The sequence below is a fragment of the Scyliorhinus torazame genome, chromosome 15 (assembly GCF_047496885.1).
Source record: "Scyliorhinus torazame isolate Kashiwa2021f chromosome 15, sScyTor2.1, whole genome shotgun sequence".
Taxonomy (NCBI): Eukaryota; Metazoa; Chordata; class Chondrichthyes; order Carcharhiniformes; family Scyliorhinidae; genus Scyliorhinus; species Scyliorhinus torazame.
Genome location: NC_092721.1, coordinates 133,481,468 through 133,503,010, shown reverse-complemented (window position 1 = coordinate 133,503,010; position 21,543 = coordinate 133,481,468). Strand labels below are relative to the sequence as shown.

General features: G+C 42.5%; 1 protein-coding gene across 2 annotated transcripts in view; it reads left to right on the top strand.

The window, feature by feature from the left end:
• Positions 1 to 20,306, top strand: part of cwf19l2 (CWF19 like cell cycle control factor 2) — a 202,048-nt gene extending 181,742 nt beyond the window's left edge. For both annotated transcript variants that reach the window (XM_072476758.1, XM_072476757.1), the window contains exons 15-18: positions 1,676 to 1,831; positions 4,765 to 4,845; positions 15,492 to 15,593; positions 19,545 to 20,306. In XM_072476758.1, the coding sequence (XP_072332859.1) occupies positions 1,676 to 1,831; positions 4,765 to 4,845; positions 15,492 to 15,593; positions 19,545 to 19,679 (474 nt within the window). In that variant the 3' untranslated portion in view covers positions 19,680 to 20,306. The remainder of the gene's footprint in view (positions 1 to 1,675; positions 1,832 to 4,764; positions 4,846 to 15,491; positions 15,594 to 19,544) is intronic.
• Positions 20,307 to 21,543: the final 1,237 nt, after the last annotated feature.

Below are 21,543 nucleotides of genomic sequence, written 5' to 3'. Positions count from 1 at the left end.
CTTCTCCCGTTGCTCCAGTGCCGCTCCTTTGGCCGTTGCACTTCTGGTCCGTTTCATAGAAGTTGGAGGGGGACTTCTCTCTTCCCTTTCCCACGGGTTGCGTCAAAAAAAAGTTCCATTGGGGCTCCTCTAGCGAGCCCGAACGTCCGTGGTAGCGGGAGCTGCCGAATCGTGCGGCTTAGCCGCGCATAGCCGCAACCGGAAGTCGATGGATTGTTTTGTTACAAGAAGGAATCAGCCAAAGAAACAAATAGGCAGTGTATCTACTGGCCAGGATCTCACATCTGAAACTGCTCGAGAGAAGTTCAGGAAAATCCACGGCAGGACAGAGAAGTTTAGTGTTAGCTCTGTACAGAGCTTTAGGTCAAAGATAAAGGGGTTTTGTTACTTGTGTATTGTTTAAAATTTCTGTATTGTTATTGTTGCGTTTGCTTTGTAAGAGGGGAAAAATTGTTGTTTGGGAAAAATTTTCAATAAAACATTTATAAAAAAAAAAAAAAAAAAAAAAAAAAAAAAAAAAAAAAAGCTCTGTACAGAGCTACAAGGCCTTTGGTTAACAGCCTACAAAGAAGAAACTTAACTTGGGAACAGGGCAGTACAAAGATGATTTCTTGAGGTCTGTTTTTTGTCAATTGTGCCAATGTAAATAAGGATGCAAGCCCATGTGTGTTATATGCAGGGAAGTGCTGGCAAATGAGAGGAGAAGTTTCAGATTTTGAAAGCGAAGAGTTGGGTGAAAAAATCGTTTTACGGTTGAGACTCCAGAGTCAGTTATTGGGCAGGATTTACCGTGCAACCAGCCGCGTGTTTTTCGGCAGCGGAGGCAAACCGACAATGGAGTTTACTGGTCCCGATATTGTCAACGGGATTTCCCATTGACTGCACCCCTCATCGCCAGGAAACCCCATGCAGCGCAGATGGGACCAGAATAGCCCGCTGACGTGAACAGCAAATAGATTCCGCCTATTAATTTACAGCTGACAACAAATGAAAAGACTAAGCTGCTGTACCTGACCTATGGCAGCACATTAAAAACACGCCAAAAGTCCATGAGGCTGTCAGCATTCTGGAGTAGCATCTCCCAGGGGTATCCAGTGCTGAGTAAAACAAGCATTTTATTGCTATTGCCCTTCACGACGATCTACATGTGTGAGGTTGGATTTTGTATTCCCACAAAGCTGAAGGTGGCACAAGGAACTGGCTGACCTCTGCACCTGATGTGCGCATTACCCTCTCATCCTGTGAACCTGATTGGAGTGAGATCATAAGCCAATCAGGCTCCCCTTTCACATTAAAGGTGCTGAAGGTCGACTGGTTGGCAAAAGTGGGGGAAAACAATTTGAAAATCACTGTGCTAACATATGAAAATCGTGGCCCTTAAGTAAATACAAAGAAAAATGGAAACCCGGCAGAGAGGGAGAGCAGCGAAGCACATACTCTGTGTGCAAAGGTCACTGACATCATTGAAATAATGCTCAAGTTCAAAACTACTTAAGATCTGACACCAACATTGAGTGAGGAAATTTGGTTAATGGTTCCCTTCCTAACCAAAGGGAATCCTGGTTAATGTTTCCTAATAGCATAAACCCAGGTTTAAATACAGATGATTTTTAAAGTAATTTGTTGTTTCCTTTTGTAAGGGGACAGGACTGAACTGTATGTCTTTCGTTAATAGCTGTTTCGAAAAGCTTTGGTGAAAATGTTAGAAGACAAAGGTCTTGACTGTGTCTTTTTTGAGACCAATATGCATTTAAAGAAACGCTTTCATATGGTGTACGAATGTATTCCTCTACCAAAGGAACTGGGAGACATGGCTCCTATCTACTTTAAGGTAAGACCTGAATGAGGACAGAAATGATAGAACCGGTCAATTAATTGTTTTTTTGAGATAAAACATTAAAGGTTTTAGAAATAGGGTTCTGGTAGAGGACTGACTTATTGATTGACTATTAAAGCAAGAGCAGATTTATTTTTGCAGTTACTTTTAATAGAATGTTTTACTATCTTAACAGAATATATTGCCATTGTAATTTGCAAAATATTTTATTCCAGTTTAATATCATTTGTTAATTATCATAGTCTTTCATCTGTAGGAATTATTGTTTTGGAAAATTTAGTCCCGTTTGTCAAGATAGAATGAGGTCAGGCACAAATTTAACACTTGTTCCATATTTTGTACTTATCCAAGTTCTGCAAGGGAAATCTATGTCTTAATGTGTTGTTAGGGGGTGCGAGTTAGTTAGTGAGTTGTTCATATATAGTCTTCAATGCTGCTCTGGAAAGCCATAAAGGGCATAGGTGACAGGCTGTATATTCATACTTTCACGAGTCAGACCAATTAATTGAAAAGGAAAAGAGGATGAAAATCAATAGTACGGCAGGACATGCCAAGTATCGCCAAAGATAAAGTTTGCATAGCAATTAAAAGAATAACGAGCTAATGTTAAAATTCTGAAATACCATTGGAACATGCTCGATAGCATTTAAATACAGTATCCATAAAGTCAAAAGAACAGTTGAATTTTGGTTGGAGCCCCTTCATCAGAACTGAAAGTTAAGTGAGCCCAGTAATAATACTGAATAAAGAAGAGAGAAAAGAACAATAGCAAAATTCCAAAGTTAGAAGTGCTGGTTTTGGCACATTGCAGGGAATGGCCAGTAAATACACTTTTAACAAAGAGTTGAGAATATGATCTGTTTTGAAGATCTAAGCGAGGTCGCAAATTGGCTTCAAAGAAGCATTCAAAAACCAAGTTATTGCAATGAAAAAGAACAGGAAAATGGAAGAAAATACAAGTAAAAAAACAGCAATGAAGGAAATCTAAACTAAACGGAAACAGCAAGCCCATCAATAAAGAGAAAAGACAGCTCACAGATTTAAAATTGGTCCCCATCCACCCCTCCCCCAAACCTCTCCAACAAAATAAAAACTATGGCCCAGATCTTCTAGTCTGCTCCTACCCTTCACCCACCCACCTGCCACCCTGCCTTCTCAAAGTGCCTTTTGGACATTTGAACTTATCGGTTTACAGCAGCTAATGTTGTAAAAAGAGGGGGCATATCTTGATTTCCCTCAACGTTCCTACACAATGAGGGAAGGATTCCAGGAGTATGTGTGCTCCATGTTTTTCAGGAAGCACAGCTCAGACGTTTGGCGAGAACTGGGAGGTTCTGGTGCAGGTTAGTAAATAGGAGTGGAGTGGCAATCTGAGGTTGATTAGCACTCCTTGGAAGATTCAGCCCTATGTTTCATTTAAGGATCTACATTTGGAATCTCATCCTGCCCAATGGTAAAATTTCATAACGACTTCAACAGTTGTTCATAGCAAAGGCATTCTCACTGACAATAAAGCAATTACCTATAGTCTACCCGATTTTAAATATTTGGTAATCATTAAAATGATATGTATAATGCCAGTACAGTAAAGGATTAATATCTGAATCTATGAATCAAATACTAGAGGGCATCACTAATTCACTGTATATAAGACAGCATCTCTAGGAATTCTGGGAGAAGCTGAGGAGAAAATGAAGAGAGCAGAGTGAAAGTTGAATAGAGATATATAGCACGAGGTCAAGTCATAGTGTAGTTTAGTTAGATAGAATATTGAATACTGTGTACAGATTCAATATCATTTGCTTATTATCTATAACTCAGTAGAATGTGCAAACTTCATTTTAGTTAGTAGTGTAAAATAAATTAATTTTGATTCAATTTTCTTATTTGTGTATTCTTTGTCAACACTACATGTCTGGCTTTCTTGGAGGAAAAGACAAAGAATATAATATGTTACCAGTAGTGGTAATATAACAATCATGGGATGCAGGCAGCATATTAAAATTCATGAGGGACACCTAAAAGTGAGAGAGAATTTATGCTAAAAGCGTTCTACTCTGCAGTAATATTCCCCTTTAATAACTTCAAATTACTTCACTGGATTATTAACTGTGTCAAAAGGGTCAAAAGAGCACACATACTCCTGGAATCCTATATGGTGTTATTTAAAAGAAGCCTAAAAGTTAACTTGTTTTCCAAATGATCTCCATATAGATGTTTAATTTGATTATTTTTATGATGTCCTGTTGTAGGGGTCATTTTTGGCTAAATTTTACAGCATCTTTCTAAAATTTGATACAGGCTAAATAGCTTCTAAAATGTTTTGAATCAAACAGGTTTCAAAGAGAAAGCAGTTTTCCCTCTGAATTGTTGCCAGGTATAAACTATGGTAATAGTATTTGGTGGTTGATTGATTACCAAAATATTTTGTCATTGAAATGACATGAATTGACATTTAACATTATTTTTATTAATTAAACCTTAATGTAAAATATCTGAACACCCGATTGTGTGGTGAACCATGCACTCCGTAATCCTCCCACGATTCTCAGGAGAACATCATCAATTTTCTTAGCGGTCTAAATCAAAGGCGCCGGAGTGTGGCGACTCGGGGATTTTCACAGTAACCTCATTGCAATGTTAATGTAAGCCTACTTGTGACAATAATAAAGATTATCTATTATTATCTATTATAATCTCTCATACCAATATGAAAATCATATGTAATTCATTTTGATTTCCATAACCTGGTAATGTTGACTCCATGCTTGTAAATACAATGTGCTTTAATACCATAATTTTGCATTTATTTCCTTTTGTTATCTTTTTAATATAATGCCTTTCCTCAATGTGGTTATTCTCCTTCATCACAATACTGTGCTTCTATTTTAATGTACTCAAAAAACCATTTGTGTAATTTTTGAAAGAAAGCTATAATGGAGGCTGATGAAGAGTGGGCCATAAACAAGAAACTAGTTGACCTTTCCACAAGGGATATCCGCAGAGCTGTAAGTAATTATTCCTGTTATTTAAGAAATTCTTCAAATATTGTATCTAAGGATACGCTTTTGAGGGTCATTTTCATTTTCCTTTGTGTAGAATATGTACCCTTTCAGATGTGCCAATTGGATAATACAAATGTTTAAACGACTGCATTTAGAGACTGGCTGTTCATTTCACAATGCACACCTTTGCCTCTGCAAACCATAATGTTTCATGTTTCCATGTGCTTCCCGAGGTCTGTGGTACTATGAAAAGGTAATAAGCTCTCAGCTTCATTCTGATTTCTTCATCTAAAATTTGTTAATAAAAGGAGGCTTTATAAACAGTTACTTGACCAAAACTATATCCTGCATGACCAATAGTCTGATCATATACATTTGGGAGTTCAGCAAAATGTACTTATCTTCTGTAGTTCAATTCAATATTGAGGTCTTGAACCATCCTAAAATTAGCACATTGCAAAAGCATATAACTTCAAATAATGCAGGATAATGAAGAGCGTGTAATTTTTAAGCCTTTAGCCTCTAAATACTGAGCGCAATTTACCAACTTTGTCACGCTTGACTTGGTGTTGCAACAAGGCCGTTGAATCTTGAGAGAAGCTTGCTTGAGACATCTCGGACGATTCAGCCGAACCTCGCGAGATGTCGCGGTCTGGATCTCACCCATGCATTTATTTCCATGTTTGCTTTTTGATATACTGGGCTGAATTCTCCGTCGCCCGTCGCAGGTAACATAGTTCCCGATGTTGCGGAAAATCCAGCGTCAGCCAAAAAACACTTTTCTGAGTTGGCTGGAAACTGCCTCACTTTGCCTCTTCACAGTTCTTTTCCCAGCACAGAGCAGCATTGTATTAGGTCTGCATGGTCACTTCCCAACACAACTATTACATCTCTCCATTAGTGGTGTTTTCTCACTTTCATCTTTATTCCATTGTCCTTATCCTTCTTTGAAAGTCACCTTTCCCAGAATATAAAAATCTTTGTGTTCTTTCTACTGCCCCACTTTCAGGTTAAATAAAATTGAATAATCTTGCCATATATTTTATTATCTTTTCCAAGATATTAATTTAACAGCTGAACACAACAAACCTTCCTTATCTCCTGATACAAATTTTATCTACGGTTCATTTACTTATAGAAAATTCACTGTGGTCATATTTACTTCAAGTGCCTGCCTTTCACACCTAGACCTCTTTGATGTCCTAAACCCTGCAGCCCAACTGTCATTGGTTTAATTAAATTAGCCACACACCGGCAAAGAAGACTGCTTCACAGAATAACAAAATAAACCCTACGAATATTAAAATAGTACCATATTTCTTCACGCCAATCACTTAAAATTGGTTCGCTATGGTTCTTGATTTTTCCACCAATGGGAACAGTTTCTCCACATCTAATCTGTTCAGACCCTAGTGATTTTGAAGACCTCTATCAAATCTCCTCTCCAAGGAGAACAGTCAAAGCTTCTCCAATCTATCTTCGTTCCTCATCCCTGGAACCATTCTCGTGAATCTTTTCTGCATTCTCTTTAATGCCTTCACATCCTTCCTAAAGTGTGCTGCCCAGAGCCTGACATAGCATTCCAGTTGAGGCTAAACCAATGTTTTATACAGGCTCATCATAACTTCCTTGCTTTTGTACTCTGTGCCTTTATAAAATGAAGGATTTCAAATGCTTTTTTAACCGTGTTCTCAACCTGTGCTGTCACCTTAAATGATTGATGCGCATATACCCCAAAGTCCCTTCATGCCTACACCCCCTTTAGAACTGTACCCTTTATTTTATATTCCCTCTCCTGTTCTTCCTATCAAAATACATCATTTCACACTTCTCCAAATAAAATTTCATCTGCCACCTGCCTACCCTTTTGATATTTAATACTATCTTCCTCACAATTCACAATACTGCTAAGTTTTGTGCTATCTTCAAATTATGGAATTGTGCCCAGTTTTCCAAAGTCTAGGTCATTAATATATATCAAGGGGAAGAGCAGGAGTCCAATCCCGAACTCATGGAAACCCATAAACCCTCCTCCAGTTCAGAAAGCAACCTTTCACCATTACACTCTATTCTTTGACACTCAACCAGTTTTGTTGCTATCATTTTCCTTTTATTATACAATCTGTTGTGAGGCACTTTACCTTTTGGAAATCCATGTATACCACATCAGCCACATTACCCCTGTCTAGCCTCTCATCAAAAAGGTCAATCGAGTTAGTTAAATTTGATTTGCCCTTTAAAACTCTGCTGACTTTCTTTAGTTAATCTACATTTGCCCAAATGACTATTAATTTTGTCCAGAATGATTGTTTCTAAAAGCTTCCCAACCACTGAGGCTGAACTGCCTGGCCTGTGGTTGCTGGGCTTATTCTTGCACTTTTTTTTTTTTTTGAATAAGAGTGTAACATATGCAGTTCTGGCAGTGCTCAGGCATCAGCCCTATATCTCAGGAGGACTAAAAAAACTATGGTCAATGCATCTGCAATTTCTACTTTCGCTTCCATCAGTATCAATTGATGAGATGCCCAAATTTCCCAGGCCTGGGTTGGCAATGATTGTGTCAGTGTGAGTGGGTCTGTGTGAGTGAGTGAGACCAGGAACCCTGAGAATGGAGTGAGCTGGACACGTACCACACACACCCTGCCCCCTTCTTCCTCCCTCCCCAAAAACCTCCCCATAAACCTATCCACAAAGCAGGCTTGGAGAAGGGGAAAACCCAGGCTGAAAGGCAACCCGCTTCTGACCCCCACCTGTGGGAATTCTACTAAGGTCAGCTCCGAGTTTGCACTATCAGAGGCAAACACAGATCAGTGTTAGTTAAACTCAATACCTTAGTTTGGCCTGGGGCCACTCCCTCCTCTGGTGAGCAGGAGTTGGGGCCTAGTGTGTAATTCTGGTTCTGCTTCTTAAGTGATAAGGCAAAGTGTGGTTTTATTGGTTAGGTTTGATTCCCGGCTTGGGTCACTGTCTGTGCAGAGTCTGCACGTTCTCCCCTTGTCTGCATGGGTTTCCTCCGGGTGCTCCGGTTTCCTCCCACAGTCCAAAGATGCGCAGGTTAGGGGGATTGGCCATGATAAATTGCCCTTAGTGCCCAAACAGGTTGGGTAGGATTACTGGGTTAGGGGGATAGGGTCGAGGTGTGGGCTTAAGTAGACTGCTCTTTCCAAGGGCCGTTGCAGACCCAATGGGCCGAATGGCCTCCTTCTGCACTGTAAATTCTATGACACTTCTTAATGATTGTTTTATTAATTATGTTATTAAAAATTGTTGATTTATTGATTTTTTAACAGAAAAATCATGTTTAATATTGTGCCGAATCCATATTTTGCTGAAATTTGCCCTTTGAAAATTTGACCACCCCCACCTCCCGACATGAAAAGACTGGGAAGTGGGCTTTGCTGGCTCGGTCAGCATTTGCAGTCCATCCCTAATTGCCCTTGAGAAAGTGGTGATGAGCTACATTCTTGAGCTGCTGGTTCTGCCTAAGGAGCCTGGGTGAGTTCCTGCAGCGCATCTTGTAGATGGTACACACTGCTATTACTGTGCATCATGATGGAGGGAGTGAATGTTTGGTCTGTGGCCAGGGACAGGAGGGTGTGACTGCAAGTGGGGTATGTATGGGGATTAAGTAGCTAGGAATTGAATATCCTCAGCCCTTGCAATAGTCCAACAGGTTTGAGCCTCTTGCAGCTTGTATGGATTAGAGCGAAGATTTCAAGGTGAACGAGTGAACAACCGTGGTACCATGGTGCCGGGAGCTGTTAAAGTGAGGGAGGTAAATAGATATATAGGCCAGAATGCGATGCTGTCTACACACACACACCACGTGACTCCAGACCTCGTCTTCGTCGCCCCCCCGGGATCCCTGCCACCTGTCCTCCCATGCCTGGGACTGAGTGCCATACAGCCTCCAGCAGTGGCTCTTCTGACCGATCAGATTGGCTGGCAGCTCTCCAAGATAGCACTTGCTCCCAAGTGAGGGGCGGAGATCCTGCCTTATGCCAATCCATGTCCATTAAAACCGAGTCCGCATTGTCCTGTAAATTCAAGCCGTAGTGATTGTAGGGCACCGTTTGGTCAGGTGAATAGACATGGTTCTCTGCAGCCAAGAACCTGAGCCCAGAAAACTGTGCTGCCTGCCTGGTGCCAGGGTTCAGGACATATGTCTGGGCCTGGAGAGGAACTTGCAGTGGTAGTTAGAGGATCCAGTTACAGTGGTCCACATGGGTACCAAAAACGTGGATACGACTAAGAAAGGATCTGCTTTGGGATTTTGAGCAGTTTAGAGGCTAAATGTATAAAGTAGAATCTCAGACCTAATAATCTCTGAGCCACAAGCAAATTGGAATAGGGTAAATAAGATTAGCGATCTGAATACGTGGTTCAAAGATTGGTGTGTGCGAAATGAGTTTTGATTCAAAGGGTACTGATGCAGCTACTGGGGAAAGTGGGAGCTGTACCATTGGGATAGTCTTCACCTGAGCCATGCTGGGACCATTGCTCTGGCAAGTCATATAATTAGGGCCTTAAACTAAATAATGGAGCAAAGAATCATGTGAGGGGAAATGTGATAATATCAAGAGAAAAGGCAAGATGATAGAGCATGGTAGTGGCATTGGTGATGAAATCAATGTGGCAGAAAGGAAAAGGGCATATAAATGTAAGAGTATACCAACAGATAGGGCCAGAATTTGGTTGAAGAATGTGAGGTGATCTTACTGAAACATATAAGATTGTGAGGGAACTTGTCAGAGTGAATGCTGAAAGTATGTTTTCCGTTGTGAGAGAGGCTGGAACTACGGGACAAAGTTTAAAAAGGGATTTCCAGTTTAAGATTGAGATAAGAAAAATTGTTTTTCTGAGGTTTGTGGGTCTTTGGAATTCTATTTCCCATAGAGCTTTGGAGGCAAGTTTATTGGATATTTTTACGGCAGAGGTAGATAGATTCTTAACTAACAAGAGGGTCAAAGTTTATCAGGAGTAAGTGGGAATGTGGAGTTCAGGCTACATTCACATCAAAATGATTTTGTTTAATGGCAGAGCAAGCTCAAGAGGCCGAATGGCCTACTCTTGCTTATACTATGCACGTTTGTATGTTCATCCTAGGGTCTTAAAAGAAGTGACTGCAGAGATAATAGATGTATTAGTTATGATCTTCCAAAATTTCCTAGATTCTTGAAAGGTCCCAGCAGATTGGAAAATCATGAATGTAACACCTCTGTTCAAGAAAGTAGACAGAAAGTAAGAAACCAGGCCAGTTAACATCTGTTACAGAAAAAATGCAAGGATGCATTATTAAGGAGGTAAAAACAGGGCATTTAGAAAATCGTTAAATCATTAAAGGGGAAGCAGTGAATGTGGTGTTCTTAGATTTCCAAAAGGCTTTCGACAAGGTGTCATTTCAAAGGTGGCATATCACACAAAATAAAAGCTCATAAGAGTGCCACAGGATTCAGTGCTGGGATCTCGACTGTTCACAATCAATATTGATGACTTGGATGAAGGGACCAAATGTGCATGGTAGCTAAATTTGCTGATGACACAACAAACATAGGCTGTAAAGTAAGTTGTCAAGAGGAGATAAGAGTATAAGAAGGATTTAGATTGGTCAAGTGAGTGGTCAGATGGAGTATAATGTGGCAAAATGTGAACTTGTCCACTTTGACCAGGAGAATAGAAGAACAGTACCGTATTTGAATGCAGAGAGACAACAGAATTCTATATTGCAGAAGGATCTGTGTTCTGGTTCATGAATCACAAAAAGTCAGTCTGCAGGTGCAACAGATAATCAGGAAGGCAAATCACCTGCTGCACCTCCATACTAATTTTTTGTTATCTAAGTGCTTATAATACACATTTGGAGCAGGCGGAGGCTACTCGGCCCCTCAAGCCTGCTCCAGCACTCAATATTGTGGCTGATCAGATTGTAACCTGAAGTCCACATTCCTGCCTACCCTTGATAACCTTTCATCCCCTTGTTAATCAAGCCTCTATATAGCTCTGCCTTAAAAATATTCCATTGCCTTTTTAGAGAGTTTCAAAGATTCGCAATCATCTGAGAAAATATATTCTCCTAATTTCTGTCTTAAATGGGGGGCCCTTTATTTTTAAACAGTGATTCTTTGTTCTAGGTTATCCCGCAAGAGGAAACATCATCTCCACACCCTCCCTGGCAAGACCTCTCAGGATGTTAACGGTTTCAATCAAGTTACCCCTTCCTCTTCTAAACTCCACAATTACAAGCCTAACCTGTTCAGCCTTTTATCATAAGACATCCCGCCCATCCTTGAATTAGTCTAGTAAAACTTCTCTGAACTGCTTCCAATGCATTTAAATCCTTCCTTAAATAAGGAGATTAATACTGTACACAGTACTCCAGATGTGGGCTCACCAGTGTCTGGATAATTGAAGCATAATCTCCCAGGATATACCATGTATCACGATACCGAGATCCTTCTGTACCATTGAAATCTTGCTACAGTTGTACAGGTTTTAAGTGAAAAGCGTCTGGACTACTGTGTGTAGTTTTGGTTTCCACATTTAAGAAAGGATATATTTTTGCTAGAGGCAGTACAGCGAAGGTTCACTAAATTGGTCCCTGCATGTGAAGTTGAGTAAATTGGGCTTGTATTCTCTGGAGTTTAGAAGAATAAAAGGTTCTTTCATTGTTAGGGTGGATTCTGCGAGATTGTTTCCGTTGGTCGGGCAACCTAAAACACAGTGGGCACAGCCTCAGGATAAGGGACCGACCATTGTGGATTGAGATGAAGATGAAATTTCTTCACTCAAATGTCTGTGAATCTTTGGAATTCTATATCCCAGAGAGTTGCAGATTCTCCATTATTGGAATATATTTAAGGCTGGGATAGATAGAGTTTTGGTGACTCGGGGAATTAAGGGATTTGAGGAGCGGGTGGGAGAATAAGTTGGACCCCAAGATCAGCCATGATGGTATTGAATGGAGGAGTAGGCTTGATGAGCATATGGTCTACTCCTGCCCCTATTTTGTATGTTCAAATGGTATGTTGCCATTTCTTGTAATGGGAATGGAGTGTAAAAGTAAGGAAGTGCAGTTGCAGCTGTACAGGCCCTTGGATCGATTCTAGAGTACTATGTGCAGTTCTGGTTTCCTTACTTAGGAAAGAATGTAATTGCTTTGGAATCAGTTCAAAGATGTTTCACTGAACTGATTCCTGGGAAGAAGGGGTTATAGGAAAAGTTTGAGAAAGTTGGGCCTCTACTCAGTGGAGTTTAGATGAATGCGAAGTGACCTTATTGCATCATATAAGATCCTGAGGAGACTTGATAGGGTGGATGCTACCTGAGAGGATGTTTCCTGTTGTGGAAGAGTCTAGAACTAGGGGACACAGTATAAAAATTAGCAGTAACCCTTTTAAGACTGATATAAGGAGAGATTTTTTTCTCTCGGGGTATTTGTTCTGAGATCTTTCTTCCCCAGACAGTGGAGGCTAGTCCATTGAAATGTTCGAGGCTCAGATAGTTGAACGTTTGATCAACAAAGGATTCCAGTGCAGCACGGTGGTGCAGTGGGTAGCACTGCAGCCTCACGGCGCTGAAGTCACAGGTTCGATCCTGGCTCTGGGTCACTGTCCATGTGGAGTTTACGCCTTCTCCCTGTGTTGGCGTGGGTTTCGGCCCCACAACACCAAGATGTGCAGGGTAGGTGGATTGGCCACGCTAAATTGCCCCTTAATTGGAAAAATGAAGTGGGTACTCTAAATTTATTATAAAAAACAAAAGATTCCAGAGTTATGGGGGAGTAGACCGGAAAGGGGATTTGAGGCTACTGTCAGATCAGCCATGATCTTGGAGTCAAAGTGTTACAGCACAAAAAAGCGGCCCTTCAACCCATTGTGTCTGCGCTGGCCATCATTCAATCTATTCTAATCCCATTTTCCAGCACTTTGTCCCATAGCCTTGTATGCTTTTGCATTTCAAGTGATCATCTAAATGCTTCTTAAATGTTGTGAAGTATCCCGCCTCGACCACCCTTTCAAACAGCGAGTTCTAGATTCACACCATCTTCTGGGTGAAAAAGGTTTTCCTCAAAACCCTTCTAAATCTCTTGCCCCTTACCTTAAAATATGCCCCTGGTTATTGGCCCCTTTACTAAGGGGAAAGTTTTTTCCTATCTACCCAACTATGTCCTTCATAATTTTGTAGACCTCAATCAGGTTCCCTCTCAGCCTTCTCTGCTCTAAGGAAAACAACTCCTGTCTAACCAGCCTTTCTTCATAGCTGAAATGCTCTCGCCCAGGCAACATCCTGTCTGAGTGGGTTTCCTCCGGCTGCTCCGGTTTTCTCCCACAGTCCAAAGATGTGCAGGTTAAGTGTTTTGGCTATGCTAAATTGCCCCATAGTGTTCAAAGGGTCAGGTGTGATTACTGGGTTACGGGGATGGGATGGAGGCATGGGCTTAAGTAGGGTGCTCTTTCCAAGGGTCGGTGCAGACTTGGTGGGCTGAATGGCCTTCTGCCTGTAAATTCTATGATTCTATATCGAACCTGATTCTCAATTGTATTATCCAATTGGCGACTGTCATATGAACCCATTTCTGCTTCATCTTACTGCATCTGTTATGTCGTCCAGGGAAGTGATCATGATTGGGTTCAGTGTGAAATGAAAAGCCTCTACTGATGGAATGTTAAATGTACTGGCAATACGTACACCAGGCACATTGCATTGATGCTAGCGTTCACTATGACTAGCGGGGATTATAACTCCAAGGACATTTGATTTTAGACCCAGTATCACAGAAATGAAACGGGTTCTCTGTTTGCATTTAACATAAGGCACATTGGTGCTGGACCTGTTACTGAGGAGAAGGGAATTATTTTCTTTTCACAGCAAGACCATCACAAATAAAAATCTAATGCTGAACAGAATAGGAAAGCGTTTACCATTTTGTATTCACATTTTAAAGTTGATGTGATTTTTATTTTGTTTCGAATATCTTTGGTCCTTTTCCTACTGCAACAACCATTTTTCTTTTAAATCTGTTGAGAAAACATGGAAGGCATGTTTGCTTACATTTTAATTTTAAGCCAGGTGTTCAGTGGAGTATGCCTCCTGGCCACCAATGTCGGGAATAAAGAGGTCGGGAATAAAGAGGTTGGGAATAAAGAAGCCAGAGCCATTTCAAGGCCTGGGCTACATTTCAATAGAACCAGTGAGGTACTTGTTCTAAACAGGGAGTCCTCCTTCAAATACTGCAGCAGGATGTTTTATAACCATCTGAAAAAACAGAAAGATTCATGTTATGGAAAAGCTAGCTCTTCTACAGGACTGCAATCCTTCAGCACCACACTGAGTTGGACTTTAACTACAACCTTCTGACCCAGTGTGTCTACCTAAGCTGACAATAACTCTGTGCTCAATAAAATATAATTGCAGCAATTAACCGCACTATCCACCGATACTCTTTCACACAGCCATGAGTATCCACCAGGTTGTGATGTAAATATTCACAAGATTGTATCATATAATTTAATCAAGTTGAAGGAGCAACGAGCAGTGACTGCCCAGCAGGCGAGAGATTCAATAATTAATCTAACATCACAAAACTGCCTCACTTCTCTCAAACTGCTTTCAATACATTGTAAAGTGAACAGCAGTGATGCCAATTTGGGAAGAATAGTTAAATAAACTGCAGGAATTTGAAATTTTGTTTTGCTTTAAGATTGTAGAGTCTAGAACATGCAAATCTTTTTTCAGAGCCTTAGTTCCAGCCGTCTTCAGCTGCTTCATCAATGACCTTCCTGCCATCATGAGGTTAGAAGTGGAGATTTTCACTGATGGCTGCACGATATTCAATACCATTTGTGACTCCTCAGATATTAAAGCAGTTCATGTTCAAATGCAGCAAGACATGGAGAAATCTATGCTTGGACTGACAAGTGGCAAGTAACCACACAAGTGCCAGGCATTGACCACCTCCAACAAGAGAGAATCTAACCATTGCCCCTTGACATTCAATGGCACCCCCCACTATCAACATTCTGGAGATTATCATTGACCAGACACTGAACTGGGCTAGCCATATAAATACTGTGGCAACAAAAGCAAGTCCCCGCTTCCAAACCTATGACCGCTATCATCTAGAAGGACAAAGGCAGCAGACACCTGGGAACACTACCACCTGGAGGTTCCCCTCCAAGTTATCCACCATCCTGAATTGGAAATATAGCACCGTTCATCCATTGTCACTGGGTCAAAATCCTGGCACTCCCTCGCTAGCAGCACTATGGGTGTACTTACACCTTGGAATGCAGTGGTTCAAGAAGGCAGCTCACCACCACCTTCTGAAGGGTAACTAAGGATGAGCAATGAATGCTGGCCTAGCCAGCGAAGCCAACATTCTGTTAAATTTTTTTTTTTAAATAGCCACAGTTGTAGAAGGCCTAATCAGGTGCTTCCTGTACTTTGCTTTTAAACAACACGTCTTTCTGGCATATAACAGCCTCACGGGTTGAAAGCCTCCTCTCTGTTGACTGTCAGTTTAGACCTTGAACTGCGGATAAATTTTGACCCCAACATTTCCTGTTTTCATTCAGATGCAGGCAGCTACATGCCACAAAGTCAATATTACATCAAAAGACTCATCAATACTAATAATTATTTTATTTCAGGTTCCAAAAGGTCTCCCGTATTTTTCTGTGGATTTTGGTCTCCAAGGGGGATTTGCTCACGTCATTGAAAATGAAGAGAAGTTTCCTTCTTATTTTGGAAAGGTAATCCCTAATTATTGGTAACTTGTATTGCTGTGGAGCTTGATGATATCGACAATTAACTTGATGCTTCCATAAATCATCTTGGCAAAAATTCAATCAGCAGAAAAAATGGTAAATTTATTGGCTCCAAAGATGTCATGCTATTAGTAGTACATTGAATTTGTCATTCAAGTATGTTTGTGTTGCTGTTACTGTTAGGCTGTATACAATATGATGATTGTACCAGGTGAGTCACCAGGTGATTTCAGAGAACTACTTGCACACTGCTGCTCCATAGTAGGTATCATCCTCAGGAAACGATGGACTGAGCTCAGGGTGTATGTCACTTCTGGATTTAACATCATCTGCTGTGGCTTTAGAGGCCAACTCATCAATGACATTTCTTTCTGCAGCTGGCACGGATGAGTAGTGTTGATCCGAGGTTCACTGATGTTTTTTCCTTCTGCTGGGCTCTCTTTTCTGCCATGTGGTAATTTATTTTGTCCTCTATTTTTTCCAACGCCCTTCCTGACTACATGCATCCAGGTACTCCAATCAGCAGTAAAGCCTTCCCACGTATCAACGACAATCCTGGTCAATTTAATATCGCGCTTGCAGATGTCCTTGAATTGCAGGCGTGTGGGCCTGCTGGGCTTGTTCCGATAGCATGTTTGCCACAGAGCATGTCTTTGAGGATGTGGCCATTATCCATTTGTCGCACATGACCCAGCCAACGGAGTCGCCACTGACTCCAGGGGGCAAACATAATGGGAATCCCTTCATGCTAGTGTACTTTCATATTTGGCACTCTGCCCTGCCATGAAATGTTCAATATTCTTCTGAGGCAGCCGAGGTGGGAGCTGTTCATCCAATTTCCTTGATGCTTCGTGACTCGAAAGCACGGTGGGTAACAACCGCACAGTTTGGCCAGTGTGCACCAGGGAATTGCCAAAATTAACCAGAATGGACAGTTGTTGCTGAAGCTATGCTGTTGCCATGGACTCTATGCAGTGAACAGCTACTTCTAAACTAAGATCACAACTGGAATCAGCTAGACTTTTATCATCACCAGAGGTACCACCCTCAACAATGTGCTCATCATTCACAGCTTATGCAGTGTTGACTGCGTCAGTAACCACTCCCTCATGTGGAGCAAGGTCACGCTTCAGCCAAGGAGGCTATACCACCCTACTAAGAAAGATCGTCCTCTGATTAACGCTTGTCATTCCACAGTCCCAGGTAGAATCCAGGAGTTCCTCAACATCCTCAATCAGGCTCTTTCTGGCAATGCCCAATGCCTGAGTGTGGTGTCAAAGTGGGATGATCTGTGTTTTGCCATCTGTAACTCTGCACTCACTGTATATGGGAAAGGAACCAGAAGAATCCTGACTGGTTTGAGATTTATTGGACTGAAATAGAGTCAGTTACTGCAACCTAGAGGGAGAGCCTCATGAACTCCAAGCAAGTCCCCAGCAAACAAAACCCAGATGTTTTCAGAGCTGCCAGAATCAAGTTTCAGCAGACTGCTTGGCATTCTGCCAATCCTCCTCCCTATTAACTTTGATAGTTCCACTTTCAGCTCAGAAAGGTTGTTTAAAACATCTAATTCAATCTTGCATTTTAAAGTTTGCTCTGTTCAAATCAGTGGTGCTCATCAAAATATACAATTTAACAAAATGTGTGGTTTTAACCCATTTAGTGCTGTGTTACCAGAGGTACAGAATCTTTTCAATTATTTTGATGGCTGTTGAATTTCTAGTATCTTGGAAGAAAGGCTTTCAGTATGGAGGCCTTAGTGACCTAGGGCCTTCTGGGTATTCTGGTCTTACCTCCACCTAAGCCATGAATTGCATGTACATTTTTCTACGATTCACAAAGGAGAAGCTCATTGAACTCTCTCACCTCTTGGTACAGACCATGGCCTTTAATTTTTGCACGTTGCGGTCCTTCCTGGCTGGAATGGATAGCTTCCCTAACATCTTCCAGTTTGTCATCCACTGCTGCACCAGAGGTGACAAAGAATCTTTACACTAGGAGCGGGAACTTCATTGTGTTCTTTCTGAATAGCGGGAAATGGGCGGTGTGCCCATGTGTCATCGCCAGGGTGCCAGCTTTCCCATGGTGTAGGATGCCATTGACTATACACTTGTTGCTTTACAGCCACTGAATCTCCATGCTCATGATGCACGGAGTATCGTTGCACTGCAGCTTCAAGGTTATGGCTTCTTTACTGCCTGCTTCACCTGCATGCTTACCTTCAGCGACTGATGTACAAGGACACTCCGGTCTCATTGCACATTCCCCTCTCCTAATTTATGACCCTTCAGATAATCTGCCTTCTGGTTTTTGCTACGATTGGGGTGAGCACAGGGTAGTGAGGGGAGACTGAAGTTGTGTGTTGATACCATCTGCATCACGGGTGCACCTGTGCACGGAGCCCAGCAAATCAGAGAGGTTGTGGGATATGAGAAGGTGAATTAGTTCAGAACATACTTCACGTTTCATGGTATTCAACCTCACCTCTGGCTATGATTGCCAGCACCGACTTCTCCATGGCGGAAGGACATGTGACTGTGCCTGTCCTTCACTGGTTAGGTACTGCTGCATCTTTATGCAGCACCTTGTCCAGCAAGAGAGAAAGAATTGTGTCAGTGAGTGCAATCCAATGTGTTTGAATGATGTGCCTACCACACTTGAATAACTGGAAGCTTATGAAAGCTATGGGACGTGGTGTGCAACTTGCAGCAGTGTTAAGTATGTGGAGGGGAGAAGAGGCCATAAATGGGAAGTATGAGTTTTTGTTGATGGCGATTGTTGGTAGGTGAGTGAAGGAGGCAGTGTAAGAGAAAGTCCAGGTCCTTGGTGCTTGACTACGATGGTTGCCTACCTGCTTTCTCTGTCTTCTTCGTGTCTTCCAGGAGGGCCTTCTAGCACCGCGCCCCCCTCTCCACCCACGCCCTTTCCTGCCCATTAACTGCTTTTCCACCATTTTTGCACCTGCTGATGGCAGAACACACCTCGTTTTGAAGATGCTGGCTTTAAATGGTGCTATCTCGCTTGAACTTGGACTACCTGGTGAGGCAGACAGCCACTCAACAGTGTACGTCAACTGGCTGCACCAAGTTTATGTGCTGCCTGCATTTACTTTGAACAGGCATGGGTTACTCGAGCATCGAGATCTCCAAATCCTATTTGGGGGCCATCAAATTTTGAATCCTCTATCTTTCCATTAAGTGTATTCCCATTGGTTGTTTTTTCTCCCAAAATATATATTAAATTCCTCAAATACAAATAGGATGATTAACGAGAGGTGTGTTGTACAAAGAAAAGAGTTTGACTAAGAAACTAATAACAGCCATATAGCATGTCAGCATTTTTCACCAGCGCGGACTTCCGGTGACGGGGGTGTGCCAAGCAGTCGCACATCAGGTGGCTCTCCTCCAGAACACAATAAAATAGGCACTTTTGGACAAATTTAGCCCGAATAAACAGGAAAGGAAGAGGAGGCTGGGGGGATTGCTAATCGGGGACGGGATTCTCCGCGTCGAAATATGCGCTCGGCGGGGGGGGCGGAGAATGGGCATCAAACCCAAGATCGCATCCGACGCCGCTCCTGCGATTCTCCAGGGAAGTCCAGAGTGATTTGCGCGTGTTTTTTCGCGGGCGTTGGGACATTGCCCCATTATTGGAGAATCCCGCCCCAGTCATTTAGTTACAAAACCATTATAAACGGTGGGACTTAAAGTTGTCATAATTGTGATCTTCCTAGAAGGTGGGGGCAATTTTGAGCACAAGTGAGCATTTCTGAGGAGAGGGAGGAAGTTGACCTTGATCCAGCTGTCAAACGTATTATGCAAGTGGAATAGCGATGCCAAAGGACAAATTGCATTACATAAGGGGAATAAAAATACAATGTGTAATGGTTTTCAGAAGAAACATCGACATAAATTGCTTTTTTTTTCATCTTTAAAGGAAATAGTTGGAGGCATGTTAGACCTGGAGCCAAGGTGTTGGAGGAAGCCAATCAGAGAAAACTTTGACGATCAGAGGAAGAAAGTGCTGCAGTTCTCACATTGGTGGAAGCCATACAACTGTACTAAAAAATAAGGAATAATGTCACCTATTACAGTACAATGGCTTCAGTATCTTGAAACATAGCTTTGGAGGATGGGACGCTTTCTAAAAATATAATTGTAGTTTCTACAGGCTGACTAATTTCAAGATCCCGCTGTTCTTTCATGAAATATTGAGAAGCCAATCTAAGTAGTGAAGATATGAGTTTGCTGTACTAAAAATAATTTTATTGCAAATTGGTATTGTTTTGTATTGTAAATAGAAAATCCAGAAAGCCTGACATTTGATGCTTGCTGTTGTATAATTTTAATTAATTCATCCCAGGCTGTGAGACCAAATGTCATTATTTTCAGTTAAGTTTATCTGGGTGAATAAAATTTGATATTGTAAACAATGGTGAAATTACATAATTTCATCAGTTTCCCTGGAGGCACTTAACCATCACAAGTTCTTCTTTCAAGTTGTTTCCATATAAATGTTTCGAGCAGTCAATTAACTGTGAAAACAGACTCAAAACTGTAACCATAAGGTTGTGAAGTAAATGTTTCAGCCTGTCGATCTTTTGCTATGCTATTATGTAAAATACCTCAGTTGTTGAAAAGAGGAACCTGAAAATACCATTTGCCTTCATAACGTCACACAAATAAAAGGTCAAATTTATTCGGCCGGATTCTCCGTTCCTGAGACGAAGTGTTGATGCCGGGGCAGGATTCGTGAACTTCTACGACAGCAAAATTGGCGACCATTAAGGGGCCATCAACAGCGCCACGTGGAACACAATCGATTCCAATGAGAAACGGTGCGGGATTCACCGGGTCCGAGATATAACACTCAGGAGGCCGAAAAGCTGCAACCGCATATACACACTTAACTCCCCATATACGCCATCCCGGCCAACAAGATGGCAGAGAGGAGAGTGGCACACCATTTCACGGACGCCAAGCTTGAGATCCTGCTGGACACCGTGGAGGAGAAGCTGGCGACCCTGTACCCGGGCTGGGAAAGAGGCTGCCAGACGCCATCGTTCGCCGTGCCTGGATGCAGATGACAGAAGTGATCAGTGCCGTGGACAACATTGTCCGGATGGGCCAGCAATGCAAGAAAAACTTGCAAGACCTCCTCAGGACGGCCAAGGTGAGTAGGCAGCGCTGTGCCCCTGGCACCAACCCCCACCCCGCACACCTGTAACGCTACCCTCTCCCACCCGGAGGGCAGTCGAATCCCCACCTTGCACCACTTGCTGGCACCCATACCGGCCACTATGGCCAGATGCCCTGGCCACTGAAGCACTAGCTACTCACCTCCCTGGGCTGCGCCCATGTAGTGCGCTGGGGGGGGGGGGGGGGGGCGGATGTTGGGTGTGGTCTTGGCTCATGGACTGCTCCGCTGTTGTCCCCCCTGTACCACCGTTACCCCAGGGATTCGATGGGACCACGTAATGAAATGTCCAGCTCACGTGCTGGGATCACCCTGGTGAATGGTGGAAAGTGCTACTGTGGGCAGGAGTCAGAATTTGTCAAATGGTGCGGAGCACCTGGGCTCATCGCAGAGTGGGTTGTCATCATCCATCCCATGGACCATACCCGCTGTTACTGCTAACCCAGGGCCCAAACCCCGTAGTGAGGCAGGTATCTATCACGGAGGGTTTTGCATGTGGAGGGGTGTGGCCTGAGTGGGGGGGGGGGGTGTTGGGTGGGGGACGATGTGGAGGTAGGATGCAGTATCCAAGCCCCTGGCGGGCTCTCGTCCATGTTGGTATCGTCCTCATTGCTGGGGCACCTGCAATTCTGGCTGAGCGGGGGACCGGCAGCTCCTATCCAAAGATGTGCAGGTTAGGTGGGTTGGCCAGACTAAATTGCCCCTTAGTGTCCAAAAGGTTAGGTGGGGTTACAAGGAT